This window comes from Carassius gibelio, chromosome A1 (genome assembly GCF_023724105.1).
Source record: "Carassius gibelio isolate Cgi1373 ecotype wild population from Czech Republic chromosome A1, carGib1.2-hapl.c, whole genome shotgun sequence".
Classification (NCBI taxonomy): domain Eukaryota; kingdom Metazoa; phylum Chordata; class Actinopteri; order Cypriniformes; family Cyprinidae; genus Carassius; species Carassius gibelio.
Window position 1 is genome coordinate 23,725,953 of NC_068371.1, and position 25,459 is coordinate 23,751,411.

General features: G+C 38.3%; 1 protein-coding gene across 12 annotated transcripts in view; it reads left to right on the top strand.

Moving 5' to 3' along the window:
* Positions 1-25,459, top strand: part of LOC128016183 (GRB2-associated-binding protein 1) — a 69,839-nt gene that overhangs the window by 33,879 nt on the left and 10,501 nt on the right. For 4 of the 12 annotated variants that reach the window (XM_052600653.1, XM_052600727.1, XM_052600710.1 and 1 more), the window contains 9 exons: positions 12,472-12,769; positions 15,812-16,037; positions 16,264-16,350; positions 17,266-17,900; positions 18,837-18,931; positions 19,041-19,335; positions 21,842-21,925; positions 24,734-24,830; positions 25,332-25,458. In XM_052600653.1, the coding sequence (XP_052456613.1) occupies positions 12,472-12,769; positions 15,812-16,037; positions 16,264-16,350; positions 17,266-17,900; positions 18,837-18,931; positions 19,041-19,335; positions 21,842-21,925; positions 24,734-24,830; positions 25,332-25,458 (1,944 nt within the window). The other 8 variants (XM_052600719.1, XM_052600667.1, XM_052600659.1 and 5 more) reach the window with 8 other exon arrangements.

Below are 25,459 nucleotides of genomic sequence, written 5' to 3' on the forward strand. Positions count from 1 at the left end.
TGTGGTTTAGGATAGTGGTCAACTGTCTACATAGCTGTGATACTTGACTGACATGGTACATATGAGCCTAAAAAGTTATGTAGCATAGTCTGTTTTCTCACCAGGTACTCAGGTTTTTCGTCTTTAACCCACTATACTCTCGTCTTTCAAAACATCTATGACTTTCTTCCTTGTAAGGCAAAAAAAAAAAAAAAAAAAAAATTAGATGAACATACTGACATGTAAGGCATAATTAACTTAGAACGACTTGTGTGCATCTCGCTTCGACTCTTGAGTCGGACTTATTGTTTTTTCTTTCCTTTTTTATTAATTCAATTCAATTCAAGTTTATTTGTATAGCGCTTTTTACAAAATAAATCGTTACAAAGCAACTTTACACAAAATTATGTTTCTACAATATTTAGTAGTAGCTAGTAGTTTGTGCACATTTGACAGGATTTTAGAAAAAAAAATAATAATAATACAAGACGTAGTCAGCTAGACGATGAACTATCAATATTATTAATTAAGTTATTATATGATTCAGTCACACATTTAGCAATAATTGTTAGTTCTGTTTGTTGATTCAAGGTTAGCATCATCTGGGGTCCTCTGAGGGTCAGCATCATCTCTTCTCAGGTGTTCTGGATCCAGACTGGAGCTTGTGTAAATCCTAGTTACAAAACATAGAAACAAAATACAGACATCATTAGCATAGCTGCTGATCCAACAAAGTAAAATTAGTTTAACCCAAGCTAATGAATAAAAATGCAACTTTGAACAGATGCAACTACACTCACAATTAAAAAGATACATTATTCGAATGCTTGGCGAAAGAGATGTGTTTTTAATCTAGATTTAAACAGAGAGAGTGTGTCTGAACCCCGAACATTATCAGGAAGGCTATTCCAGAGTTTGGGAGCCAAATGTGAGAAAGCTCTACCTCCTTTAGTGGACTTTGCTATCCTAGGAACGACCAAAAGTCCAGCGTTTTGTGACCTTAGGGTGCGTGATGGGTTGTAACGTGGTAGAAGGCTAGTTAGGTACGCTGGAGCTAAACCATTTAGGGCCTTATAGGTAAGTAATGATAATTTGTAACTGATACGGAACTTAATAGGTAGCCAGTGCAGAGACTGTAAAATTGGGGTAATATGATCATATTTTCTTGACCTCATAAGGACTCTAGCTGCTGCATTTTGGACTACCTGTAGCTTGTTTATTGAAGAAGCAGGACAACCACCTAGAAGTGCGTTACAATAGTCCAGTCTAGAGGTCATGAATGCATGAACTAGCTTTTCTGCATCAGAAACAGATAACATGTTTCGTAGCTTGGCAATGTTTCTAAGATGGAAGAATGCAGTTTTTGTAACATTGGAAATTAATGTTTTGATCTTTAGACTTGAAATGTAATGCACGTTGAGTGGAAGGACAGAAATCTGTCAGGTTTCATTAAAATATCTTAATTTGTGATTTGAAGTTGAACAATGTTACAGTAAGAAAATGATGACAGATTTTTTTATTCTTTTTTTTGACAATTCTACACTTTAAGAAAATTCTGAAAAATATGACTTGAGTTGAACACCATAATTCACTGGAAGTTAATTGTTATTTGTTACATATATTTTGTGGTGGTAAACAACTTCATTGTTGAAAGCATTATGCAAAAATACTACTAGGGCTGCACGATTAATTGGAATTAAATCACAAAGGCGATACACCGTGAACAGGCAGAAGCTGCGATTGTCATGCATATCTTTCAGTGAAGCACGGTTCTGTGATCACTGGTAAATCTCCATCCAAAGGCCAGAGGGTGCTCTACCGCTGAGTTTGTTGAATCTGAGTTTGCCTTATTATAATCGCAAGTATAATAAAGTATATAATAATGCAATGCTAATCAAAATAACCTTTATCACTGCTTAGTATACTATGAAATATGTTGCATGCCTTATTCTGTGTAAGAAGCCACATCATCTCCCAGAAAGATTTATTTCAAACCCTTGTCTGGCATTATGAAGTGAGTTTGGAGTAAAAGGATGTTATTAAATGTGGTATTTTCATGTACTTTCAGATGGAACAGCATTTATTACACAGAGCCATAGTTCACTGGCAAGTTATGCTGCTTTCCCTATCGCAGTACGATATCCTCGATGTCATTATTGAGTGTTTAAATCATCTGGGATTAAGAATGTGATTTTGGGTAGCTTATCAGTGAACTACGGCTCTGTGTAGTAAATGCTGCTCCATCTGAAAGCACGTGATGGAGATTTAGTACTGATTATAGAGCCAGCTTTACTGACAAGATGCGCATGACAATCGTATTATCAGAACAGCATAATACCACTGGCAAAATTGCTGATCTAATGATTCTTTAAAGTTTATGTGCCCATATCCTGTTATAAACATATACATGAATCATTGTATTTGCTAGACAGGATTAAACAATCAACCTTATGGTTTCCTGTAAGTGGCTAGTTGTTGGCCCAAATCATGTTGACGCTTATTTGAAACGGTATGTGGAAAATGGGAGAAATGAGAAGTCCGATCTACTGCTCTCAGTTCTCTTTTCTTGTCTTTTTAGGTAAAATCCTAGAGAAGTGCTAGCTAGTTGCTGTACAGAGTTCTTTTAGTAGTTGTAGTTTTTGATAGTTCATAGTTCAAACTATGCTCATCACCGAACTCAGCACAGGACAACAGGCTTTTCTGACTAAGAAAGCTTAAAACCACCTAACAATACTCTAGAAACTGACATGAACTGCATCCCTTTCGATTTTGTCAAGCTAACATTGGAAAGTCTGTCTTGACAAGCTTTGCTTTCATCTTTTTTTTTTCAATCATGTTTTTAAGTAGCTAGTCATATGATCAGTTTTAGAATGAAATTAGGAAAACTTATTGCTGAGCTCAACAAAGGGCTATCAAACAAAAAGTTGGTTTGCGCTGTTCTTATTCCAGTAAGATGCATCTGAGATCATCAGAAGCAAGACTTGTTTTGAAAGGCAAATGTTATGTCAAAGACATACTTCTGTGTAAACCATTTTCAAACCAGCCTGTGGTGTTAATGTTTTTTTCTCATGTTGTTTCTGGCTTTTCTTAAGTTTCTGACAGTGTATGTCTTGTATCACAACATTGTAATAGAAACATTGCAGTAAAAAAATCTGACACTCTTTTAAAGTGAATTCCTCAATTGAAACGTTAAAAAAGTCAAATGAGTAACATATGTCTTAAAACCAAAAATGTATGTAGAATTAATAAAAGTATTTTGTCTTAAGCAGAATTCAACAATAAGGATATGAGAGTGAGAAAATGTGCAAGTTTGTGGCGCTTAAGTTGTAATATTACCTTTTCATGCAGTTCTGCATTGTCATATATACATGTGTGTGTGTGTGTGTGTGTGTGTATGTGCTTATATTTATGCATGTAGCAAAACACATACATAAAAAAAACTCTTAAATAAATAATTTTGTTGTTTTGAGAAAATGTTGCCAATCTTCCAAATGAGATTATACAGCGTCATTTCAGAGTTAGGAATCCAGGCTGTTTTGTAGTTTCATGCTGTCACTAGAAATGAAGTAAGAGCGAGAGCGTGAGTTGGAAGATGAACAAACAAGTGGCAGGTGTGACCCAACCTGGGCTTCGCCCTGACATGTAGTTGACAGCGTGTTGTTGGCAGAAAGGCATCCCGACACACCCCTCTTGACACTGGAGCATTTCAGCTGCAGCATTTGCATACTTGCACATGCTCTCATAGCTTGTTAGTGCCCGAGCACCAATAGTGCAAAGACCCTCTTGGAATTGTTCTTGTTATTCTTCTCCGTCTCCTTTTCCTTCTCCATGTAAGTGAATCACATTTTTGAGGGCCTAAACACGCTCAAACTCACTAAACTTTGCACACGCATCAGAACTGGTGAAAAATTACATCTGATATGGGTTTCAGAATTGAGTCTGGCAAAATGGCTCGATAGCACCAGCTATAAAATTTCAATGAAGCACCCCTCCCATTATGTTTTACGTACATGTACGAAATTTGGTACATACGTGTTATGTCCCAATAGCTACAAAAAAAAGTGAAGCCCTAAATGCAACAGTAAGTCAGCCATTTTGAATTTCCTGTACAATTTTTTTGCGTTTTTGGGCCTCGTATTTAACAAACCTACAGTTTTAATCGGATTATCGTCAGATTTGGTGAGTGTTTGCAATGCCAAATTGCGAAGATCTTGAGATGTCATTGAAGGGTGTGTCCATGGCGTACAATGTCTGATCTGCCCCTGAAGACATCTAAAGGCCAATATTCAGTTATAAGCACCACCTGTTGGCAACCGGATATGTCATGTTTAACACTAACTGAAACATAGCATGTTCAGTCTGCACCAGACTTCATGTTTGATAAAGTCATGGCCTAAAGACATCTACATGCCATTATTCAGTTATAGTCATAGCGCCACCAGCTGGCAGCAGGAAGTTTGGCACATATAAATGACTTTGACATATTCCTCCTATGTTTACCACTTTAAATGCATATTGCCCAACATTCACTATTTTCCTAAGGCCACCGGGTGGAGGTGGCTCCAGGTGCGAGGGCCCTTTTAATGCTGCTTGCAGCTTTAATTATTTCTGTGACCAAACCTGATACCCCACTCTTCCTCTTATCTCCCACATCTGTCCTGGTTTGACAAACTCTGACACACTGACCGCAAGCCACTGCACCATTAGTCTGCACATATACATCATTGTATTTGCTGGAGGTCATTCATGTGGTGCTATCATGTTAGATCTCATTTTTCTATTTAATGAGTGCAAAATCAACTTCGTTCTGCCAATCAAAATCCATTTAAATGAATCATCTTTGCATGTGGCTTAGTTGGCACTGACAGCCATGTTTACTGTTCATGGAATGACCTAAAGAAAGGGCTGTAGCGTAACGAGATGGATGGGAATGAGACTTAAGAGAATGATGTCATGAAGAGAGCTAGTGGATTTGTGAGGGGGAGGTGCCCACATGTGTCTTCATTAGTTCAGGTCTGGGCAGGCCAGTTCTATTATTATGCACTTAGCCGCCATCCCGTCGGTTACTAGCCTTTTAACCCAAACACACAGGGCTGTTTCCTCATGTTACTTAGGGTGGTGGTAAAAAGGAGTCTTATTAAGGTGTGACCAATGAGAAATTTAAATATTGATTAATCAGCATTAATCTCGCGTCACTGCAGGGTATGGCTACATGCTAGTCTTCTAGTCTGTTTGTAGTAGATTGAAGATGTGATTTATAATATGATATTATTTAATGTTATATTATTATGTCTACTAGATAAATGAACGATGGCCATTTTTTCATTTTATTAAATATTTAGTTTTATTGAGAAAATTAAGAAAAAAAAGAAACATCCACAAAGTGGTAGTGAGCATCAAATAGACCTAGGACCCAATATAACAATCAATCAGTTAATAAAATAAGTGACAATAGTTAACATATCATAACAAACAAAAACATAGCATTGGCTTTAAACAAAACAGCAGCTTTTTACAATAGGGCTGCACTTAATAGTCGACTAATTTTTAGTCGATCAAAAAAAAAAAAGACTGTCCATGGAAATTGGCGAAGTCATTGTAGTCCGTGACAGACAGATTATTAACAGCTGGTCTATGTGGTATTTACAGTACACCGGACATCCAAAAGTTTATTTTGTTCCTCAACCTCAAATGTGACTTACCATCTGAAACATTTAAGTAGCAGCAACATTACATGGCCGCTCACTTATGGTTAAACTGAATGACTTTAGTCTTTTACATTAAATTAAATTGGTGTCTGCTTTAACAAAAATGATATTTCTCATCATGTATCCTTTACATTGTCAATAAACGCACCCATCAAGTAGCTGTCCTGTAAAGTGCACACTATGGGACCCACGATATGTGCTGCTCTTTACTGTACAGTAAAGATGGAGTGGCTTTGGCAGGCAGATGCAAACATGTCACGGTTATTCCGTCTCGGAACGATCTCACACTTACAAATGATCCAACTGTCAGTTCTCACACAGTCTCCAGCTCTGATCTCCTTAGAAACCACTGATCTAATTTGTGTTCTCTTCTAGCGTTCACAAACACTGAACCATCTCATCTTACTGGTATGTGATATTTCAGTCAGGACCACTCTGTTTGATTAAGATTTTTGGTCCTGAACATTATTTGGTGGCAGGCTTTACTCTGAAGGATTCAGATTCTGTGCTGTTAATAGGCAGATTATCTATTAATAAATACTTTGTTTTGCAGGTTCCTTGCACTGTAGTATGTTAAGACCTCAAAATGCTTTTATATGGAATTAATTTTGTGCCAATATTCATCAAACAAATCCAGTGTTTTGCAAATAAACACAATCTGCTTTGCAAAGAAAAACTCGACTTTCATGTGATTTTGCAAATTACAAAACTCTGTTTGAGAGAAAATGCAGAGGTATGGACAAAGTGTTACCATTTGTTGAATGGCAGCTTTACTACACATACCATGGTATTCATTTACCAAAACCATAGTTAATTTTCGTAAGGGATTTTATTGTTTAGATTATATTTCAGTACATTTATACAGCTGAATCACAATAAAGCTTAACTTAAACTAGTTTTAAGTTGATTATAGTAGCCTATCTTTAGAATTAGACTAGTCTACTCCTTTCAGTAGTTTTTCTATGTGTAGTTTTATACTTGTTTAAACTTTTAATGCAGAGGTAGCCTACAACATTTCTCTCCACTGTAGGCTCAACATATATAGCAGAATAAAACATTGTAGTAGGCTCGCTTTTTGAAAACATCTAAATGGTTAATTATAGATAAGACAGAAACTTGCCTGTGCCCCAATCACGTTGGTCTGCTGTACTCCCTGAACGTTGCCAGGGTCAGGGAAGTTGTTTCGGGTCTCGGGAGACTAGCGTAAATTTTCCGACAGCGCCATCTGATGTTTTTGGAATAGGACGTTGCTAAACTGCATTTGTGAGAAAATCAAGCCAAGTTTCCTCATTTAAAAAAAAAGGCAAATGAGTCTCACAGTTGTAAAACACTTTGTCCATACCTCTGCCTTTTCTCTCAGTTTTGTATTTGCAAATTACTTTGCATTTGTTTGAAAGTCGAGTTTTTCTTTGCAAAGCAGATTGTGTTTATTTACAAAACACTGGATTTGTTTGATGAATATTGGCACAAAATTAAATCCATACTTTTACCACAGTGTAAAATTTGTAAAGTAATACATTTTGAAGTTTGCATCACATAATCTGCTCCATATGTATGATATGGTAAACTTGCTTGGTAGCTCAGCTGGTTAGACTTGCACCTGTGATGCCAAGCACTCTTATGCTTGTGTATTTTGTAAAACATTGAGACTCGTAGAAGTGAGCTAAAAGGGCATTGCTTCAGAAGATGTGTTGTAATCTCACGTTTGTCTTTGTTTATACTGTCAAATGGGATTAATGTAGGTGGCTACGTTATTGTCGTGCAATAGAGCACATTTTATTCCCAAACTACTGTGATGCATACAACAAACAATGTAATGAAACATTGCCAGATCCATGTTCATCTCTTTCGGGTAACACTTTGCATGCTCTTAAGTGCCACTCACTGGACATTTCACTTCGAAAATGTTGCAAAACTTGCAACAATGTAATCTCATTTTGCAGGAATTTCATCACACGAAAGTATTTCCAGTGAGTCTGGCATGTGATTGTACTGTTTATTAATTTACTTGTAAGGTACTCATTTATTAGGGCTGTGCAAAAAATCGAATGTGATTTTCATGCGCATCTCATCAGTATAGACGCTCCTGTAATCAGAAGTATATCTCCAGCACGTGCATTCAGATCAGGGTTGCCAGGTTTTCACAACAAATCCTGCTCAGTTGCTTCTCAAAACTAGTCCAATCGCGTTTCCAGAAGGTTCCCCGATAAAAATTGCTTCCCGGGATGAAAATATACGTTTTTTGGCAGGGTTGCCTTGGTAAAATTCGCATTTTAGGGGCTCAATATCTGAACCTCCTGAAAACGCGCTTGGGCTAGTTTCAGACTAGTTTTGAGAAGCAACTGGTCAGGATTTGTTGTGAAAACCTGGCAACCCAAATCCTGATTTGGAGATATACTTCTGATTACAGGAGCATCTTTAATGATGAGATGCGCATGAAAATTGCATTTGATTTTTTGCACAGCCCTAATATTTATCTGGAATCTTACATCCATCCTCTATTTTAACAGTCGTCCTCTATTTTAAGATATCTCTCTTCCAAGTCTTTCAAATTCGTTATTTCTGAGTGATGTATTTATTTTCCTGCTTAAATGACCTATATATTCATATTCTGCAAAAATTTTGGACCTTTCAGTGCTCCATTCAAAATCCCAGATTCCAAAAGAGACGTAATTATTTCAAACAACGATGATGAGAACAGTAGAAGAGGATGCTGAGAAGTGGAGAAGCAAAACACTTTACATGTCTACATGTTTCAGAAAGCCCAATATGATTGTGCACCTCATCTAAAATGCGGTGCAGAGTAATGCGCTTGGAATTTCAGGCATGAGAGAAAGGAATGCTGATGCATTGACTGTCTACGAGAGTCGTGCCATTTTGCTATGACAGCAACAGCTTGTGGTCTCACATTGCTTAGAATTTTTTATAATTTCTATTTCTTTTTTTCCCATTGCTGTGCCTGATTACGTCAATTATCTGCAGAGAGACTGACCAGTCAGTGATTCTGTTCGGATGGCATTCCCCTATATTTTGTCCCTCAATGGCATCTCTGTTAAGTCAAGACAGTGACACTGTGGCCCTATGCCTCTGTATGCATCACACTTGTGTGTGTGTGTGTGTGTGTGAGTGCGTGAGGCAGACAGCTGCTGCCACACTTGGAGGGGTCTCTTCAATTTCGTCCCACCCTGTCCCCACTCCCTCTCCTTTCTTATACACAAACGTTCATTTTACCTACTACTTCTGGGGCTGAATTACTTTTCGGGATGTAGACTCGATCTTGAAACTCTGTAGAATTGTAAAGGGATTTTTGTATGCCTGTAGGATTTAAAGGTGACCAGCTGTGTCCGTTGTTCTTTGGTAAACGGAGCATCTCACATGCACTTCTCTTCAGATCAGTCTTGATTTAAGAGTCTTTGGCTTCATGTGCTCTTGCAGGCTTACTGACATTAAACAAAATGGAACAGGCACTTACCACAGGTGGCTAAACACTACACCCTCTGTGCCTGCACTGGATTCAGGAGCTGGGACTCAAGGTAGGATTGATGTATTACAAAACCAGAGCAGGATGGCTGGATTGGTGTCATGTGGGAGTGTTTTTAACTGTACTGACAAAGGCGAGTGTGTCGATTTAGATGCTAGTGTTGTGCAGGTGAGAGAGAGAAAGAGAGTGTGTCCACAAACTGGAGAGTGATGTTTATGGCTCACTCAGCTTGGCCACTTTACTCCAAAATTACGACACTGCTTCTCCAAAATTATACAAGTTTGACATTTCTATCCCCTTCAGACTTCTCTAATGCAGCAGCCAGAATCAGAAGCTGTTTAAGTCTATTCTAATATATATGTCCAAAATGAATAAATATTAATAAAACGAGAAAAAAAAATCTAGTTTAAAATGCATGTGCCAAGTTTTAGAAATGTAATCTTTGTATTCATGTTGGTTTCAAATGTATATATAGGCCTGTCACGATAACAAATTTTGCTGGACGATAAATTGTCCATGAAATTATCGCAATAAACGATAATATTGTCGTTCTAAGACCATTTTCAACTAATATAATGATAATGGCATAAAAGCGCAGGTACACCTTTTCAAAGATCAATAAACTTTCATTTTATTTTATGGCAGATTCAGAGCCAGAAATACCAACATGTTGGTACAACAAAATTATATTTTTTTTATGTTATATTATGTTTATATGCCAGTTAGGGATGCTCATATAGACCATTTAACCGTTAACTGAAAGTAAACATTTTGACTGATGAAGGGGCCATTTACATATCACGTCTTTTTTTGTGCTCAAGTTCATTCGTATGCCCGCTCATAATGGAAGAGACGCGGTGCGACGCACTCGTTTTTTCCAGGCGCATCTGAACCACATCTAGTTAAAAACATCTCAGCTGTTCAGAATGACACAAGCGGAGTAATTTTACTTTTCTTTCGAAAATAAATCTTGTAGCAGAGTTACAGCAAGGGTTTTTCGGTGGTGGAAATCCATTACTGAAATTCCCTTGTTGTAACGGAGATCGCAGCTGATGGATGCTTAGCAACGATAGACACCTCAGGAGCGCAACTGCACGAGCGCTTTGGAAATGAGGAGAAAACGCATATATATATATATATATATATATGTATGTATGTATGTATGTATGTATGTATGTATGTATGTATGTATGTATATGTGTGTGTGTGTGCATATACATTTTGGATGGAAAAAAGTAGCATCATTTGAATATTAAATAATATTTTATTGGTTTATTACATTTCCCCCTACCATTTTATTGATTGAAACTTTTCAGCAATTGTCTTGTTTGACGTGAGTTCTCCTGAATGTTCCCGGTTCACTGAAGCAGTGCTCTGCAGGATCTTGTTGTTCTGTCTGTGTCGTTGTACCCATGTAAGCTGATCCGTGTGACAGGTTAGCCGGGGCTCTCTCCTGCCAGTAAACATACACATGCACACACACTATCTGTGTAATATGAGCTTCAAATGCTTTGTTTTGAAGCGGAAAGCAGAGTCTAAGAGGTCTCTGTGTCAGTTTAACCATAGTAGAGGAACAAAGCTAATGCTGTTAATTGTAGGACTTGTCCTGTCACACTCCATCTGATGTTTTTTTTTTTTTTCCTATTATCATTTATTTTAAAATACATCTTATATTGCAGTTAAAAGATGAAGCAGAGTGAAATGTTCAGTTTGAGAATGTTGAGCTTTCTTGAACTTTCTTGAATGTTGACCTTACTATGGGAGATATGATGCTTGGATGATACTTCACTGGGAAATTTAGGTCACATAATACAATTAGGTCTGTCATGCTGATCAGATGTTGGGTGTCATGTTGTGTGTGTGTTTGGTTTGGCATGGCGGGCTGTTGCCTGTTGTGTTGCCATGCAGTGGGGTGATATCCAGAGGGCCAGAGCTTGGCTCTTTAACAAAGAGAACGCTGTGGATGGAAAAACAGCTGAGAGGGGGTAAAGTACAGCATTAATCCCCTCCAAACCTGTTGGTAAAAAATAAACAACAACACAGATTGAGATTCCTGGCAGTCTGGCAGTTTAATGACAGAAGCCTGTGATCTTTTCCTCAGGGTTAGTTTCCTAATCTTGTTTAAGACAGAGTGGTCTGTTGGAGTTTAAGGGGCATATCTAAGCAAAAAGTTGGAACTACTACTTGACCATATTTTAGATCCCTTAAACTACCCCAAACCTAAACCTGACAACTACCTTACTGATTATTAATAAGCCACAATTTATGAGTTCATTGAGGCAAAGGTTACCTTTTAGTTAAAAGTGAGAATTGGAATTTAGAATAGTGTTAATCATAACGAATATTAATAATAACTTAAGGTTGACCATTATACCAAACAGTATTATTTATCCAGTTTCAGTCCATCTTGTTGTGAAGGTATGTTTTTTTTTTTTTTGTTCTCCATCTGATTAATTTATTTAATTCTTATGCTTTTCATTTTCACATAGTGTTGTCCTCTTTTATTTTATTTCCCCTGTGCTTTACGGCCTCCCATCTGATAGATTCCTGTAGGCTAGTTTTCGAAGAGTTGAACTGCTGCCCCCTTCGCTTTGTCACATTCCATGACGTTTTGAACTCTGCTTTTTATGCAAATCCAGCATTTCCATTTTGCCTCTGTTTTAAATGGATAAAAGCATGCATAATCAAGCTGTAATTGTCAGTTACCTCTTTTAATGTGAGTGCTTCACAGGCTTTTTGGTGGTGTTAAATTAAAGTCTGTCTGTAGAGGGTTTAGCCAGTATCTCTAAGCAGAGTTTTGCCAGAGCGAGCCTGTCTGAACCCACAGTGTCAACTGGATGTGGCTGGATCAGTAGTAGGACTGAAACATCTCTGAGTGCTTTTCCTGCAGTTAGTGTTAATTTGGTACTGTTCTCATGTAATAATATTACATAACAGCATGGTTATTCCAGAAAGTTCTGATGAACTCTTCGTAGGCTGTGGACCTGTTCTAAGTTCAAACTCCATCCAGTCGATTTGTTTGATACAAGTGGAAAATTTCACATAAATTTCACCCCAAAAAAATGTTTTCACCAAAATGGCCATTATGGCTGCTGTAAAAAAAAAAAATGGAAGTCTTGCCTTAGTTAAAATATCCTTTTAGTTTCTTCTTGATTTAGATTCATGCATTTAAGCAGACTATTTTTTCCAAAACTTGTAAAGATGGCGGTCAACCGAATTGACATGGCAAAATTGATCAGGAGAATCATTCAGCAAGTGACTTTTTCATCAGTCATGTGACTCTTTGAATGTGTTTCCTTTCAGGCATGGAAGAAGCGATGGTTTGTTCTGCGCAGTGGGAGGCTGTCAGGAGACCCAGACGTGCTGGAGTATTTCAAGAATGACCATGCCAAGAAGCCCATCCGTGTGATCGACCTGAACCTGTGTGAGCAGGTGGACGCCGGTCTGTCATTCAACAAGAAGGACCTGGAGCACAGCTTCATCTTTGACATCAAGACTATCGACCGGATCTTTTACCTGGTGGCAGACACTGAAGAGGAAATGAACAATTGGGTGCGCTGCATCTGTGAGATCTGTGGCTTTAACCCCACCGAGTCAGGAGGTGAATCATGACACATGCAAACACACACGAGATCATTTAATGATTACGATTTCAAATGATTAAACAGTACTTTTGAGGAAGATTTTTGATGGGAAAGAAATCCAATTTGTTCCAAATAATGAGAATACATTTTTTCAAAGGATGTTTACACGGATCATGTTTATGAGCGTGATCTAAAATCCCACCTTATACACATGCACTTTTGGTTATTGGCTAAAATAATAATAATAACAATACAAAGATTTTTAATACTTTTTTTTTTTTTTAATACTACTGGCAAAACTCATAATGCGCATCTTTAACTGCATATTGTGACATGAACTAGCAGTCAGTAACTACTGTGACGTCTCATGAGCATGAAGTCAACATAAATGAATTTCCAGAAGCCATTACTAAAGTCTTCAGGGTCACATGATCCTTCAGAAATTATTCTAATATGCTGATTTGCTGCTTAAAAAAACATTTTTATTTATATCAGTGTTTAAAACAGTTGCGCTGCTGAAATTTTTTGCATACATTGCTCAATTTTTTTCCAGGATTCTTTGATCAATAAATTCCTTTTTGTAATTTTTTACCAAAGAATTGTCAGTTTTAATCAATGTAGGGCATTCTTGATTTCTTGATCTTTGTATTTTTTTAAAATAAGTATTTTATTGACAAATCTATGCTTGGATGCTTGCACTCCTGCAGGCATGATGGTCATTCACTGTAATCCAGATGTGAGTCTGAAGTGCGAAAGCCCAAAGTGTCCCCTTAAGATTGATTCATTGTGGCACCTCAGGGTCTCCATCAGCTCAGCTGTATTGATCTCAGACGCTATCAGCTCACTTTGGCCTTTTCTTTTTTTTTTTTAAGTGATGTGAAGTCCAGAAGCTTGTGAGTACTGTTGTGGTAAATGATGCTCATGTTGGTTTCTAATGAGGAAGCGAACGTTTGAGCTATGGCTTAGGAAAACATTTGTGGTTGTACATCTGGCCGGTTCGTGAACTTTTGCTCCTGTGTAGGATAGACACAGTCTAGAAAAGACCAGAAATAAAGTCCTAAGCTGATTGGTCAAAAAGTTAAGCCTTCTGGGAGAATAACACGTAACGATTTATAGGAAGCTTTTTCAATTTCAACTTTGTTAGAGTTTCAATGAAGTGTATTTAGCAACACAATCATAGCTTCTAGAAGGAAGTCTGATAGGAGTATTACTGCTGAATTTGGTATTGTGACAACTATATTTTTCTACTTTAATGTTAAATGTGTCTGTGTTTGGAAATGTGGGACACATGCTCCTTCAGCTGTATTGCATCATATCAAGAACAGGACCAAACAGTACATTTCAAACTCTTCATTTTGTCTGTTACAAATACACATAGTCATTATTAGCCACCGATACTAAACAGGGTACTGAGAATGCAAATATGTAGGGGGATTTTCCAGGGCTTGGATGATTCAGCAGCAAGTCTGACAAACAAGAGCGGGGAGGGGAGAAGAATGAGGGAAGGAGGAAAATGGGAAGAAAAAAAACTGAAGAGACCGAAAGAGACACAGTGGCCCTGACGGCCTTGAGCTGCCTGCACTTAGAGAGAGTCAAATGCACCCAGTGAATGAGTGGGTGTGAGTGGGTGTCAATATGTGTGCGCACAAGTGATGTGTTTGTGTGCGTTTTACTGAATAACTGAAAGCAGAGTTTGAAGAGAGACTTGTACAAAAACGCACAACCACCACGTTAACCGCACTCAACTGACCTTGAGAGTAGGCTGCTCAAAGAGAGATGGAAATAAAAATAAAAAAGTCAGAAATAAAGAACAGCTCTTTTAAAAGAACATAGACAAAAAGCTTAGATGCCACATAAAACTGAGACTCCGTCATGGATTAGTGGCACTTTCATTAGCGTCATGTGTTCAGGGTTCCTCTCTGCAGTTCTGCACTTTCACAAGGTCAAGGTCCTCGATCAGTCCCTTTACAAAAGCAAGCATTTCATTCTCCCTCAAAGTAACATGTTTATCTCTGTTCTGCATTTGAATCTCATCTTCAGGCAATCCATCATTTTCAATTTTCAGTTTAATATAAATATGATCATACAATACAAATTAAACACCCAGTGAAGTCAGAAGGGGAGTTTTGTATTTTTTTTTTTACCCATATCTATTTGCTTCAAAGCTAATCTATGTTAGTGTACTCCTAAAAATTGGCCTCGCGTTAGATGCTCACAATTTTGCCAAAATGACTTGAAGGCACTCTTCAACATGTTCCACATAAACATTTAGGTTTCAGTAGGAAGTCCGTCAACATAGGAAGGAAATTTCATGGGGTCTAGCCTGCTGTCGCCAACTTTTAGCTTTAAAAACAATAGAGAAACATGTTCATAATAATGCACTTACATTGGAGGTGTGTTTGTATTGCAATGAGACCAATTAAATTGGTTAAATCAAGCAGGTCATAGAACTAAAAGCTAGTTATCAATAAATGGCATATAAAATATAACTAATGGCTAATAGTTTATAAACCATAATAAATGATTATCATGAGATGCATCTCTCCATATTTTCCAAATGGCGTATTCTAAAAATATTCCAGTACCCAAAAGGCTCTCTGGTTTAAGCATGAAATAATTACACAAAAAATAAATGGATTGATGGATGGTTAGAAAGATAGATCAAATGTTAAAATAGGTAAACAATTTGCTAAATATTAGTGTTTAATTTTTTTGTACTTCCAATAAATTTACAAGCACACATTTTTACTAATATTTAGTATAGAAATATGCTAAATATTAGTATTTCAATAATTTTTTTAAACGCCCAATATATTTGGCAACCACACATTGTATTTTCTTAATTTAATTTGATCAGGTCACACTTAGCTTACCAGAAGTCAGCCTGCGGAGAGGCTTTCACAATGCTAATTTGTTTTGAACAGGGATGGTTTCAGTAAAAGCTTTTGATTAAAACAATGCTGCCCTGAGCTTGGTATGATCTTAAGTGTATTTGAAGGCTTATGATCTCATAAAGTGTGAAGCTCAGCGTTAATCTCTCCTCTCTTTTCTTTCTACAGACTCTGGAAAGATCTCTCACCAAGCAAATGTGCCAGGCGGTATGGTGGTGGATACGGCCCCTAGCGGAGGGCCAGGAGGAGCCTTAGGGGCTTCTGCACTGGCCAACCTGCCTCCTCCCTACCAGCCTGTCAGCATCAGACCCCTGGGGTCCTCCTCCAGTCTGGATGAGCCTCAGGACTACCTTTGGCTGCTCAACTGTGAGAGCAAGAAACCAGAGCCTAATAGGTAAGATGTGTAACGTATCGCACAACGTGAGGGGTATGTGTATATTAGCTATTTTAGAATGTGGCTCATCCAGTATTTTGTAATGTAGGCCTGTTACTGTTTTGTTTTTGTATTAGCTGTTATATAGACCATCCACTCCGACAAAGATGCTTTAGGACATTCGGGTGCTATGGGGGAAGACCTGCAGATATGGGTCTGATTGTATGTATTTGTGTGTGTGGTGTAGTCCAGTGGCCCCTTTTGCTCTAGGAGAGGAGCAGGAATACCTGCTTTTGGAGGAGTGTGGGAGCAGGAGCGCTCCTCCTGACTGTCAGTGAGTGAAGAGCATCAGTGTGAAGAAAACAATACTAAACAGCACACACAATAACTTTTTTTTTTTTACCTGAAAATCTGCACACTTATTATAATAACTTACTATGTATTCAACTTAAATTCTACTGACTAAACAGGTTTGTATGTTTTCTTGCCTTCAGTGCTTAAAAGAGTGTGTATGCATATTTTGAACCAGGACTTGTGTGAAATGTGACATGCATGCTTGTGTTTGGCACTAACCTTGCCAGATGCTTATTATACAGATTTCTGGAATACTCGACAACATTTGGTTAATCGTTGCCTTATGTGATCAAATGTTGTGTAATGATCGTTAAACTATATTTGACTGTTGTCCCTGGCTATGGAATCCGGAAAGTGAAGTATACCAGGGCCTTAAGACAGTTATTAATTCCCTTACCTGTCCAAGAAAAAAAAGAAAAGGAAGAAACTTTCACTACTATTGGTATTATGCTGTAGCAATGTTTACACTGTTTATTTTTCTTTGTCAACCCTTCTGGTTTCACACCTTCTTAATGTGAAAAACTTTTTAACTTTGCACCAAACTACTGAATGAATGCATCTCTGAAGTTGCTGTGTAATAAGCAGGATATTATAGTTGGCTGGTCAATATTGCAAATTAAACCACTTCAGGATTCAGTCATTATGCAGTAATGACCAACTGACTATATATTATCTTTTCCATGCCAAGTTAATTAAAACACAAAAACTAATTCACATTGTGATTTTTCATAATGACAAAAGTTATTTGCAGGCAGCATGATTTCACAAATAGCATGGTATGTGTTTGAAGGGGTGTTTTCTTTCAATATCTTTGTACTGATGAGGAGAAATGAGTTTGTTTTCATATAGTTTGGCAATCTGACAATCTTTATCTCATACGTGGGCTTCTTTACAGGTCCCGTGGTGAATGCTCCAAGTCTACCTCCTCCGAACCCGATTGTAATGACAACCTCCCATCCCACCACACTCCCACCTCCTCCTCCTCCAAGCACACTTCGGTCAATGGTTTCTTTCCTAGCCAGCATGGCGCTGGGCTCTATGATTCTCCTCCTTCACGCGGACAGTCGTTCTCAGCCGACTCACAGGGTGTGTACCACCTGCCCCGAAGTTACTCTCAGGACACTGTGCTGCTGCCGAAGTCGGCGTCCTCCCTTCCGGCTCCTGACGGTGAGGCCGGTGAACTCTATGTCTTTAACACGCCTGGTCGTAAACCCTCTTTAGAGGCCCATATGCGGAACTTGTCAGTTAGCTATGATATTCCACCAACACCTGGAAGTAACTGCACCTACCAGGTTCCTCGTACAGCTGGGATAGAGGCTGTTTCGGGGGCCACAGATGTGGTACCACCCCCTCGTCCGCCTAAGCCTTTACTGACCGCTGGATCAGTCCAACCAGAGCGCTCACCCACGGACACATATGTGGTGCCACGGTCGATGTCTGAGACTGACGGAAATTACTGCGTGCCATCCAGTGCAGGAGGGAGCAAAGCACTATGGAGCAACACTGGTACAGTGGATTGTCTGCGGAAAGGTAGGAGGATATCAGTTATCTCACCTGTGCTATTCCTTCATCATTATGAATGCAACAGTTCAGTAACAATACAAGCTCAGTATCGTAAGTAGTTCATGTAGCCTTACAGTTTAGTTTCTGAGCTGTCGATGGATTAAAATGTTTGATGACTCTCATATTAATTGCACATCAAATTTGACAGAGAAATGACCCACAACAGATAATTTAAAGCCATTATCGTTACATGAGAACAACATGAAATATTTGTTACAAAAAGTGGCTTTAGAATGAGTCTTTTTTTGTGAACTATCCTTTTAATGATTTTTTTTTATTGATATTTTATTTTATTTTATTTAACTTTATTTTATTTTACAGTTTGCCAGAATGCTTGGAAATATATGATAAAAGGCACAAAAATGTTACCCACTCTTTTGTTGTTGTTGTTGTTTTTACCATTCGTGAGCAGGTACAGTATGAATACGGATATCTGCGCTGTGGACATTTTTATTTTGAGTCTAAATCCTGATTTTATTGACTTTTTCTTATTTTCTGGCAAATCAATGGCATTCACTCAGGAGATTTTAATAGGTGTTGATCAAGCTGTTTGTTCTGCAACAGTGTGGTCATGTGGTCATCAGTGGGTCCCTCTAGTGTTGTTTGGTGGAATTGTGGGATTGAGATTGTTACATACTGATTACATACAAGACTGGAGTAATGGATGCTGAAAATTCTGCATTGCCATCACAGGGATAAATTACATTTTAAAATGTATTAAAATAGAAATAAGTTGTTTTAAATAATATAAAACATTTCACAATATTACCGTAGTTTTACTATAGTTTTAATAAAGATAAATGCAGACTTGCTGAGCATAATAGAGATGGTTCTGTGACTTTATTTTTTATTAATTCTTTTTGCCTGCTTTCATTTTTTTTTTATTATTTTTTTATTTCACAGATTACGGATCTCAAGACTGCTATGATATACCCCGTCCCTTCACCTCAGATAAAAGCTGCTCATTTGATTTTAACGAAAGCTTCAACAGCTATTTTGTAAGTTTTCATGATAATAATAATCTTTATCTATTTTAAAACTTGGTCCTTTCTTTCGAGTGTCTTTAGTATCCCTAACAGTTTCTTCTCTGCTCTTGAATGCCTGTAGAAGAATAAAGGCATGGTGCCAGTAGGAGGTGAGGAGATGACTGAGAACTATGTGCCCATGAGCGTCCACTCTTCCTCACATCCGCGCTCCAGCAGCCTGTCAGAACCCATCCAGGAGCCCAACTATGTGCCCATGACACCGGGCACAGTGGAGTTCTCCTCCCTCGGAAAACAGGTGCCGCCTCCTGCCCACATGGGCTTCCGCTCCAGCCCCAAGACCCCACCACGTAGACCGGTGCACATCCCCGAATGCCAACCTCCACCCGTAGACCGCAACCTCAAACCTGACCGTAAAGGTGAGCCCTGGGGTTTGTTTCTTTTGTGGCGAATGTGTGTGTGTGATATATGTGAGGAGTTGTGTTCATGTGTACAGTGCTTTCGTCTCTTCAGCTTAGCAACTCTCATTACCACCTTTCTCACTAACAGGTGCCGGCCCATGCTTATAAAAAGGTTTAATTTCAACTTTTGATCAGTTCTCAGGCTCCTCGTTGCCATGCAATCATAACTTGCTTAGTGAACGAGTCCAAACTGCTGTTTCAATGACCTTCAATGCATTTTAATGGTTAGCATGTGACCTCACGAATAAAAGAAGCTATTGTCTACAGACTCAGAGCCCTGGGTATGAGGGAGCCTGGAGCGGTCACCTCTGTCCCCATTGTGCCTTAGTGAAAGATCCCTTTGATGGTGCAGACCTGCGAGGGGAATTTCAATCTGGTTTAGGAGACAAAAAGGGGACGTACTGACAGTTGCACAAGTGGGCCGAAACATCAGGAGCCAGCTAGGACAGCACTATTGAACTAAACATTAATGGCAGCAGCTGTCTGCGCTCATCCGAAACCATTGTGTATCTTCAGTTATGGTTTAATGTTTCCGAGCTAATGTGTTAATGTTCCCGAGCACTGGCTAATGCAATAGACAGCAAGTTACATGCAGAGGAGATGAACCACGTGGCCATAACTATGTGAAAACACAGTGTAATGAACAGGTTTGGAGTTATCAGTGACACCCATGACTAGCAAGTGCATGAACTCAAGCAGCAATGCACTCTTAGACAAATATTGTTAGTAGAAAATTTGAGTTATTCAAAAGCTGGGTGGAAACACAAAGGTGCAAATTAAACCCTTTGTATAAAGTATAAAAATAATCTAGGTGCAAATAAAAGTTTTCATATATATAACTCAGAAGCTCAGAAGAAACTCAGAAGGGAAGACAAGGAGACTCTTGGCTAATCTTCAGCAGAATTATTTATTCAGAACGCTTGCTCTGCGTGGCGCTGTAGTCATCAAAAGTCTAACTAGTCATTAATACATTGCAGTTTATATACATTTCAAGGGGGCGGGATACACAGAGGTGGGAGCATGGAAATGCAATCAGGAAAGTGACAGACATTGGCATTTTCCCAGCCTTGATCTCATCAGCATAACAGTGTCATTTAAATACAGAAGTGCCTGATCGTATCACCAATACCTTCACATTATCATAGAAACAAAGGCACAGCTGTGCCTCGAGTTAAGCAGGCACCTTTATGTTGGGACCTTGCTCTACCATCAAGACAAAAGGTTAATGTCTCAGGAACCTGGGCTGCTTGACCTGATAATCTCAGAATGCCATAATCTTAACCTCAAAATGTAAAAACACAAAGTACATACTATTACGTTGGAAACTAGATTTAACATAGTACAAATTTGTAATCCCACACTGTACATGTTACATATTATTTAGTAATTCAATTAAATTATACATAAAAACAAGAAACTAATCCTAAACCAAAACCTAACTCCATAGTAATTACATGTTGTAAATTAATAATTACCTAATCTGTAAATAATAAACGGCTATAAAACACATTGAGACAGACATATATATATATATATAAATATATTTTATTTATTTATTTAAAAAAATATATAAATTAAAACTGGTGTGATGTTCGGGTTTTCACATGCTTTTGGCCAAGTAGTGCATGATAATGTGTAATGAAATAGGTCTTCTTTTAAAATCATTTTCTATTTTCTAAACATGGGCCAAGCACAACACTCAATGTTTTCCCGTCATTCTCAAATGTCCAGTGTCCCTTCTGCTGCTCTTCTGACCACGGCTTATTGTGTTTGTTGTGTATTTGCAAGCTTTCTCTAAAAACGGCGTGATTCAAACAGCTTTGGTGGCATCTTATAGGCAGTTGTTGGGTACTTTGTGTCTTAATGTGTTTGTCCCCTCTCTATTCTTTCAGTGGCTGCTCTATACAGGTCGAAATATCAGTTTCTGTTCTATCTGGTTTCGGTCTCTTCCTGTATCAAACGTTTCTACCTGAACACACACCTCTCTTTCAGTCTTAAAAATGATTGTGATATTCTGCTCTTTTTGGCCTGTTGTTTAATTGAGGCCATCATCACTGGTGACCTGTGGTATTTTCTTGTGGCAGCTATATGCATATATGTTGGTTTACTTCTCCTAATATTACATAGACATTACTGAACCCTTCTGTCTGGCTGAGCCACATGCTGGCGTGTCGTCGGTTGGTGTGAATGCTTTACTCACCCACGTGTGTCTGTTTAACCCTGTGCATGTCTCGCCCAAGTCCGTCTTTGTGGGGAAGCCTTGTTCATCGCATGTCTTAAATGCATGAAGAGTTGTTGCCATGGCAGCAGCCCAACACTTATCTGTTCGGTGAAAGAGAAGAGGCACGAGTGATGGAGGTGGCCGTGACTGTGCTAAATTGCATGGGTGTGAAGTTTAGAAGAAGACAAGGCCGATTCTTTCAAAGGAGACATGTAACAAAGAAGTTTTCTCTCACCAATTCAGGTCAGAGCCCTAAAATAAACAGAGCAGTCGGTCTTGAGCGAACCGACTCCCAAACCATAGGTGAATTCTCAAGACTGCGAAGGGGTACGTATCTCACTGTGTACCTCCTCAGTTCTGAGGGGTCATTTCAATAAGCTCTCATTGTGAATGACACACTGAATACAGTAATAGAACAAATAAAATGTAATCAAAAACTGACCTTCACTGTCAAGACCTTGATATACAGTAAGTGACTTACAAACTGAGAATTTGGCTATTTTCTCGAAGCAGAAGAATATGGTTCTAACTAGGAAGCTTTTGTAAGTTTAAATTGTAGAATTACTATCTATCTATCTATCTATCTATCTATCTATCTATCTATCTATCTATCTATCTATCTATCTATCTATCTATTAAAAACCCTAAAATGTGATTTTCGGGATTTTTTTGTTTTTTTGGGGCTGACTTTTTGCCACACTGTATATATATAATATTGCACATTTATAATTTAATTACCGTGTTTTCCGGACTATACGTCGCACTTTTTTCATAGTTTGGCTGGTCCTGCAACTTATAGTCAGGTACGACTTATCAAAATTAATTTGACATGAACTGAGAGAAATGAACCAAGAGAAAACATTACTGTCTCCAGCCACGAGAGGGCGCTATATGCTGCTCAGTGCTCCTGTAGACTACACTGAAGACATAGAGCGCCCTCTTGCGGTTCTAAATAAATGCGACTTATAGTTCAGTGCGATTTATGTTTTTTTTCCTCATCATGACGTATTTTTGGACTGATGCGACTTATACTCAGGTGCGACTTATAGTCCGAAAAATACGGTAGACAAAATATATGTATTGATGCAAATTTATTTTATTTTAATTTATTTATTGTTTTATCGGCCACAACATGAAAACGATTAAGTTGGTGTATTCCTTGTACTACTTTTTTTTTTTTTTTAGAGTGCTCAATGTAGTTCTTTTTTCACATGTTATAAATGAAAGTGAGAATCACATTTTATACTTAAATACACTTCCGTAAATGGACTCATAACCATTTATATTACCCAACATTTACATAAGTAACTGTTATACTGGTTATAGGCATTATTTACAGCTTCATAGAATAGAGGGCTTGACTTTGCTTATTCTTTCATACAGAGAGCGTTTTCAAGCTACTTTGAGACCATTCATTGTAAATATGGTTTCCAGTCCCAAACACTGCCTGTGTGAATGTAGCTTATCATACAAACATTCACTACATGCAGTGTGTGGAAGAACTTGGCTTTCCACTCCAATATTTGTATTATTATGTCACTGATGCTATCCATTGCATTGTCTGTTGTGTGCACAGATTGCGGTCCCTGCGAAGACTGTTTGATTTATTACTTTAATTGGTCAGCTGGTTATTAAGCTAATGAATTTGTGATAGATGAGGTTTTAAGGTTCTGGTAGAGTTGATGCTTGTGTTTAACTGATGGAGGAAAGCTAACACACTTGATACCACAGTTAAAACTAACTGATTAACATCTGACAGACACTCAATCAGCAGTGTCTCTACAAACACCTTTCACTGTCAAACTGCTCACTGACCCACGAGTCATAAACATTATAAACACTTAACCAACTCATTTGCATTAGCATTTTTGAGTCATATTGACGAGCTGAAAGTGGGCGGATGAATCGTATTATGACTAACGGTGCGAAGAGCAATCCAGGTGTCTGGATAAAACCATGGGAGCGAGGTTTGCTTGCCATCAGGAAGTCTGCTCTTCAAAAGTTTGGGGTTGTTAAGATTTTTTAGCGTTTTTAATTGTATCTGAATACTGAATATGCAAATAATAATAATATGGCTTAAAGGAACAGTTCACTCTAAAATTAAAATTAGCTTGAAATGTACTCACCTTCAGGCCATCCAAGCTGTGTATGACTTTGTTTTTTCATGGAAACAGCTTTGGAGAAATGTAGCATTACATGACTTGCACACCAATGGATCGTCTGTGGTGAAAACATCACAAGTGGGTTCATCAACTCTTTGGACTTCTGACGGCACCCATTCAATGCTGATGAAATGCTATCAGAGCAGTACAAAGATGGCTATAAAAAAAAAAGTCATATTTTATACACACACACACACACACACACACACACACACACACACACACACACACACATATATGTATTATATAATATATATGTGTGTGTGTGTATTAGCAGAAACTTGCTCAAGCCACATTATGTGTCCAAAAAGTTCAGGGCCTTGAGATGCATATCAGTCTGTGCTTTCTTCCCTCTCACACTGGCACCAGCTGGTGTGCATTTCAGCCAGCTACAGCTATTCCTCTGTTGCCAGATTGGGAGCATCTCATTTTAGCAGAGTTTTTGGCCAGCTGAATTAAATAAATCAGGTGCTGTGTGTATATGTGCGAAGGGGACGAGAAGAGGATATACATGATTATCATTCGTTTTTTCCCTTCCTTTGGCAGTGGCCTTCTTTTCAACCTTTCCAGTTTTCACTCGGGTGTGATTTCATTTCTCATTTCTTGGTCCTGAATTGGGCTTAAGTCTCTTGTTAAGTGCGAAAAAATTAAGTGAAGTATGCTTAAGAAAGGTGAATTAAATAAAGGTGACTTCTGACTCCAATTATGGACTAAATAGCAGACATCGCCCTCTACTGGCTAAAAGTAGAGAACCGCAATCTCAATTACATGCAAATCTGTGTTTAAATATTTGTAAATCTTTCATTCACTCAATTTATTGTAATTAATTATATTTTTTAATATTATTTATCTTGTTGATAATAACTATGTATCTGGCCAAACTTTTGGGGCGTATTATGTCATTTGAAAAAAAAAAAAAATTCTGCTTTAAACTGATGGATTTTATATATATATATATATATATATATTTTAGCAGGTAGGCCGGCCCCTTTGGAGATCAAGCCTCTAGCTGAGTGGGAGGAGTGTACAGCGCCGGTGCGTTCCCCCGTGACCAGGTCCTTCACGAGGGAGTAAGTGTCGGGCATGTTTCCTCTAAAAACAGATCAGTATTGAAGCATGGTTCTGCATGGACACCACAGGCTAAATAACTAATCATTCATGCATTCCTGTAGTCTTGTCCTAACATCCCATTTTAGTAAACTGGTAGAAAAATGTCATAATAAGTGATTCGGCTGTCATCACTAATTAACATCACATAATAACAAAAGTGGTGGTGATGACAGTCCAATAAAAGCATGAATTGTATTCTTGAATTATTTATTGATTTGATACATTGATGTAGGTGCTATGAGGTTCATGTGTCTGGATCGCTTAAAGTGTGTGTGAATCAATGCCACTGAAGGTCTTTTTGACTGCCAGTGTGTTTTGGGTTACACATTATCAGCCAAAGACATACAGCTCAGACCTTGCATAAATCCAGACAGGGAGTGTTTGTGTTGCTGTTCATTGTGTGTGTGTGTGTGTGTGTGTGAGAGAGCGAGCGTCAGTGTAAATGTTGTCCTGCTCCTCAGCCCTTCTAGGTGTACCGCGGCCCCCAGACCATCGTCAGGGCATACCACTGCCTCCAGCAGCGACTCCGACGACTGTGATGAGAATTATGTAACCATGCAACACACTAATATGTCTACAGATGAACCAG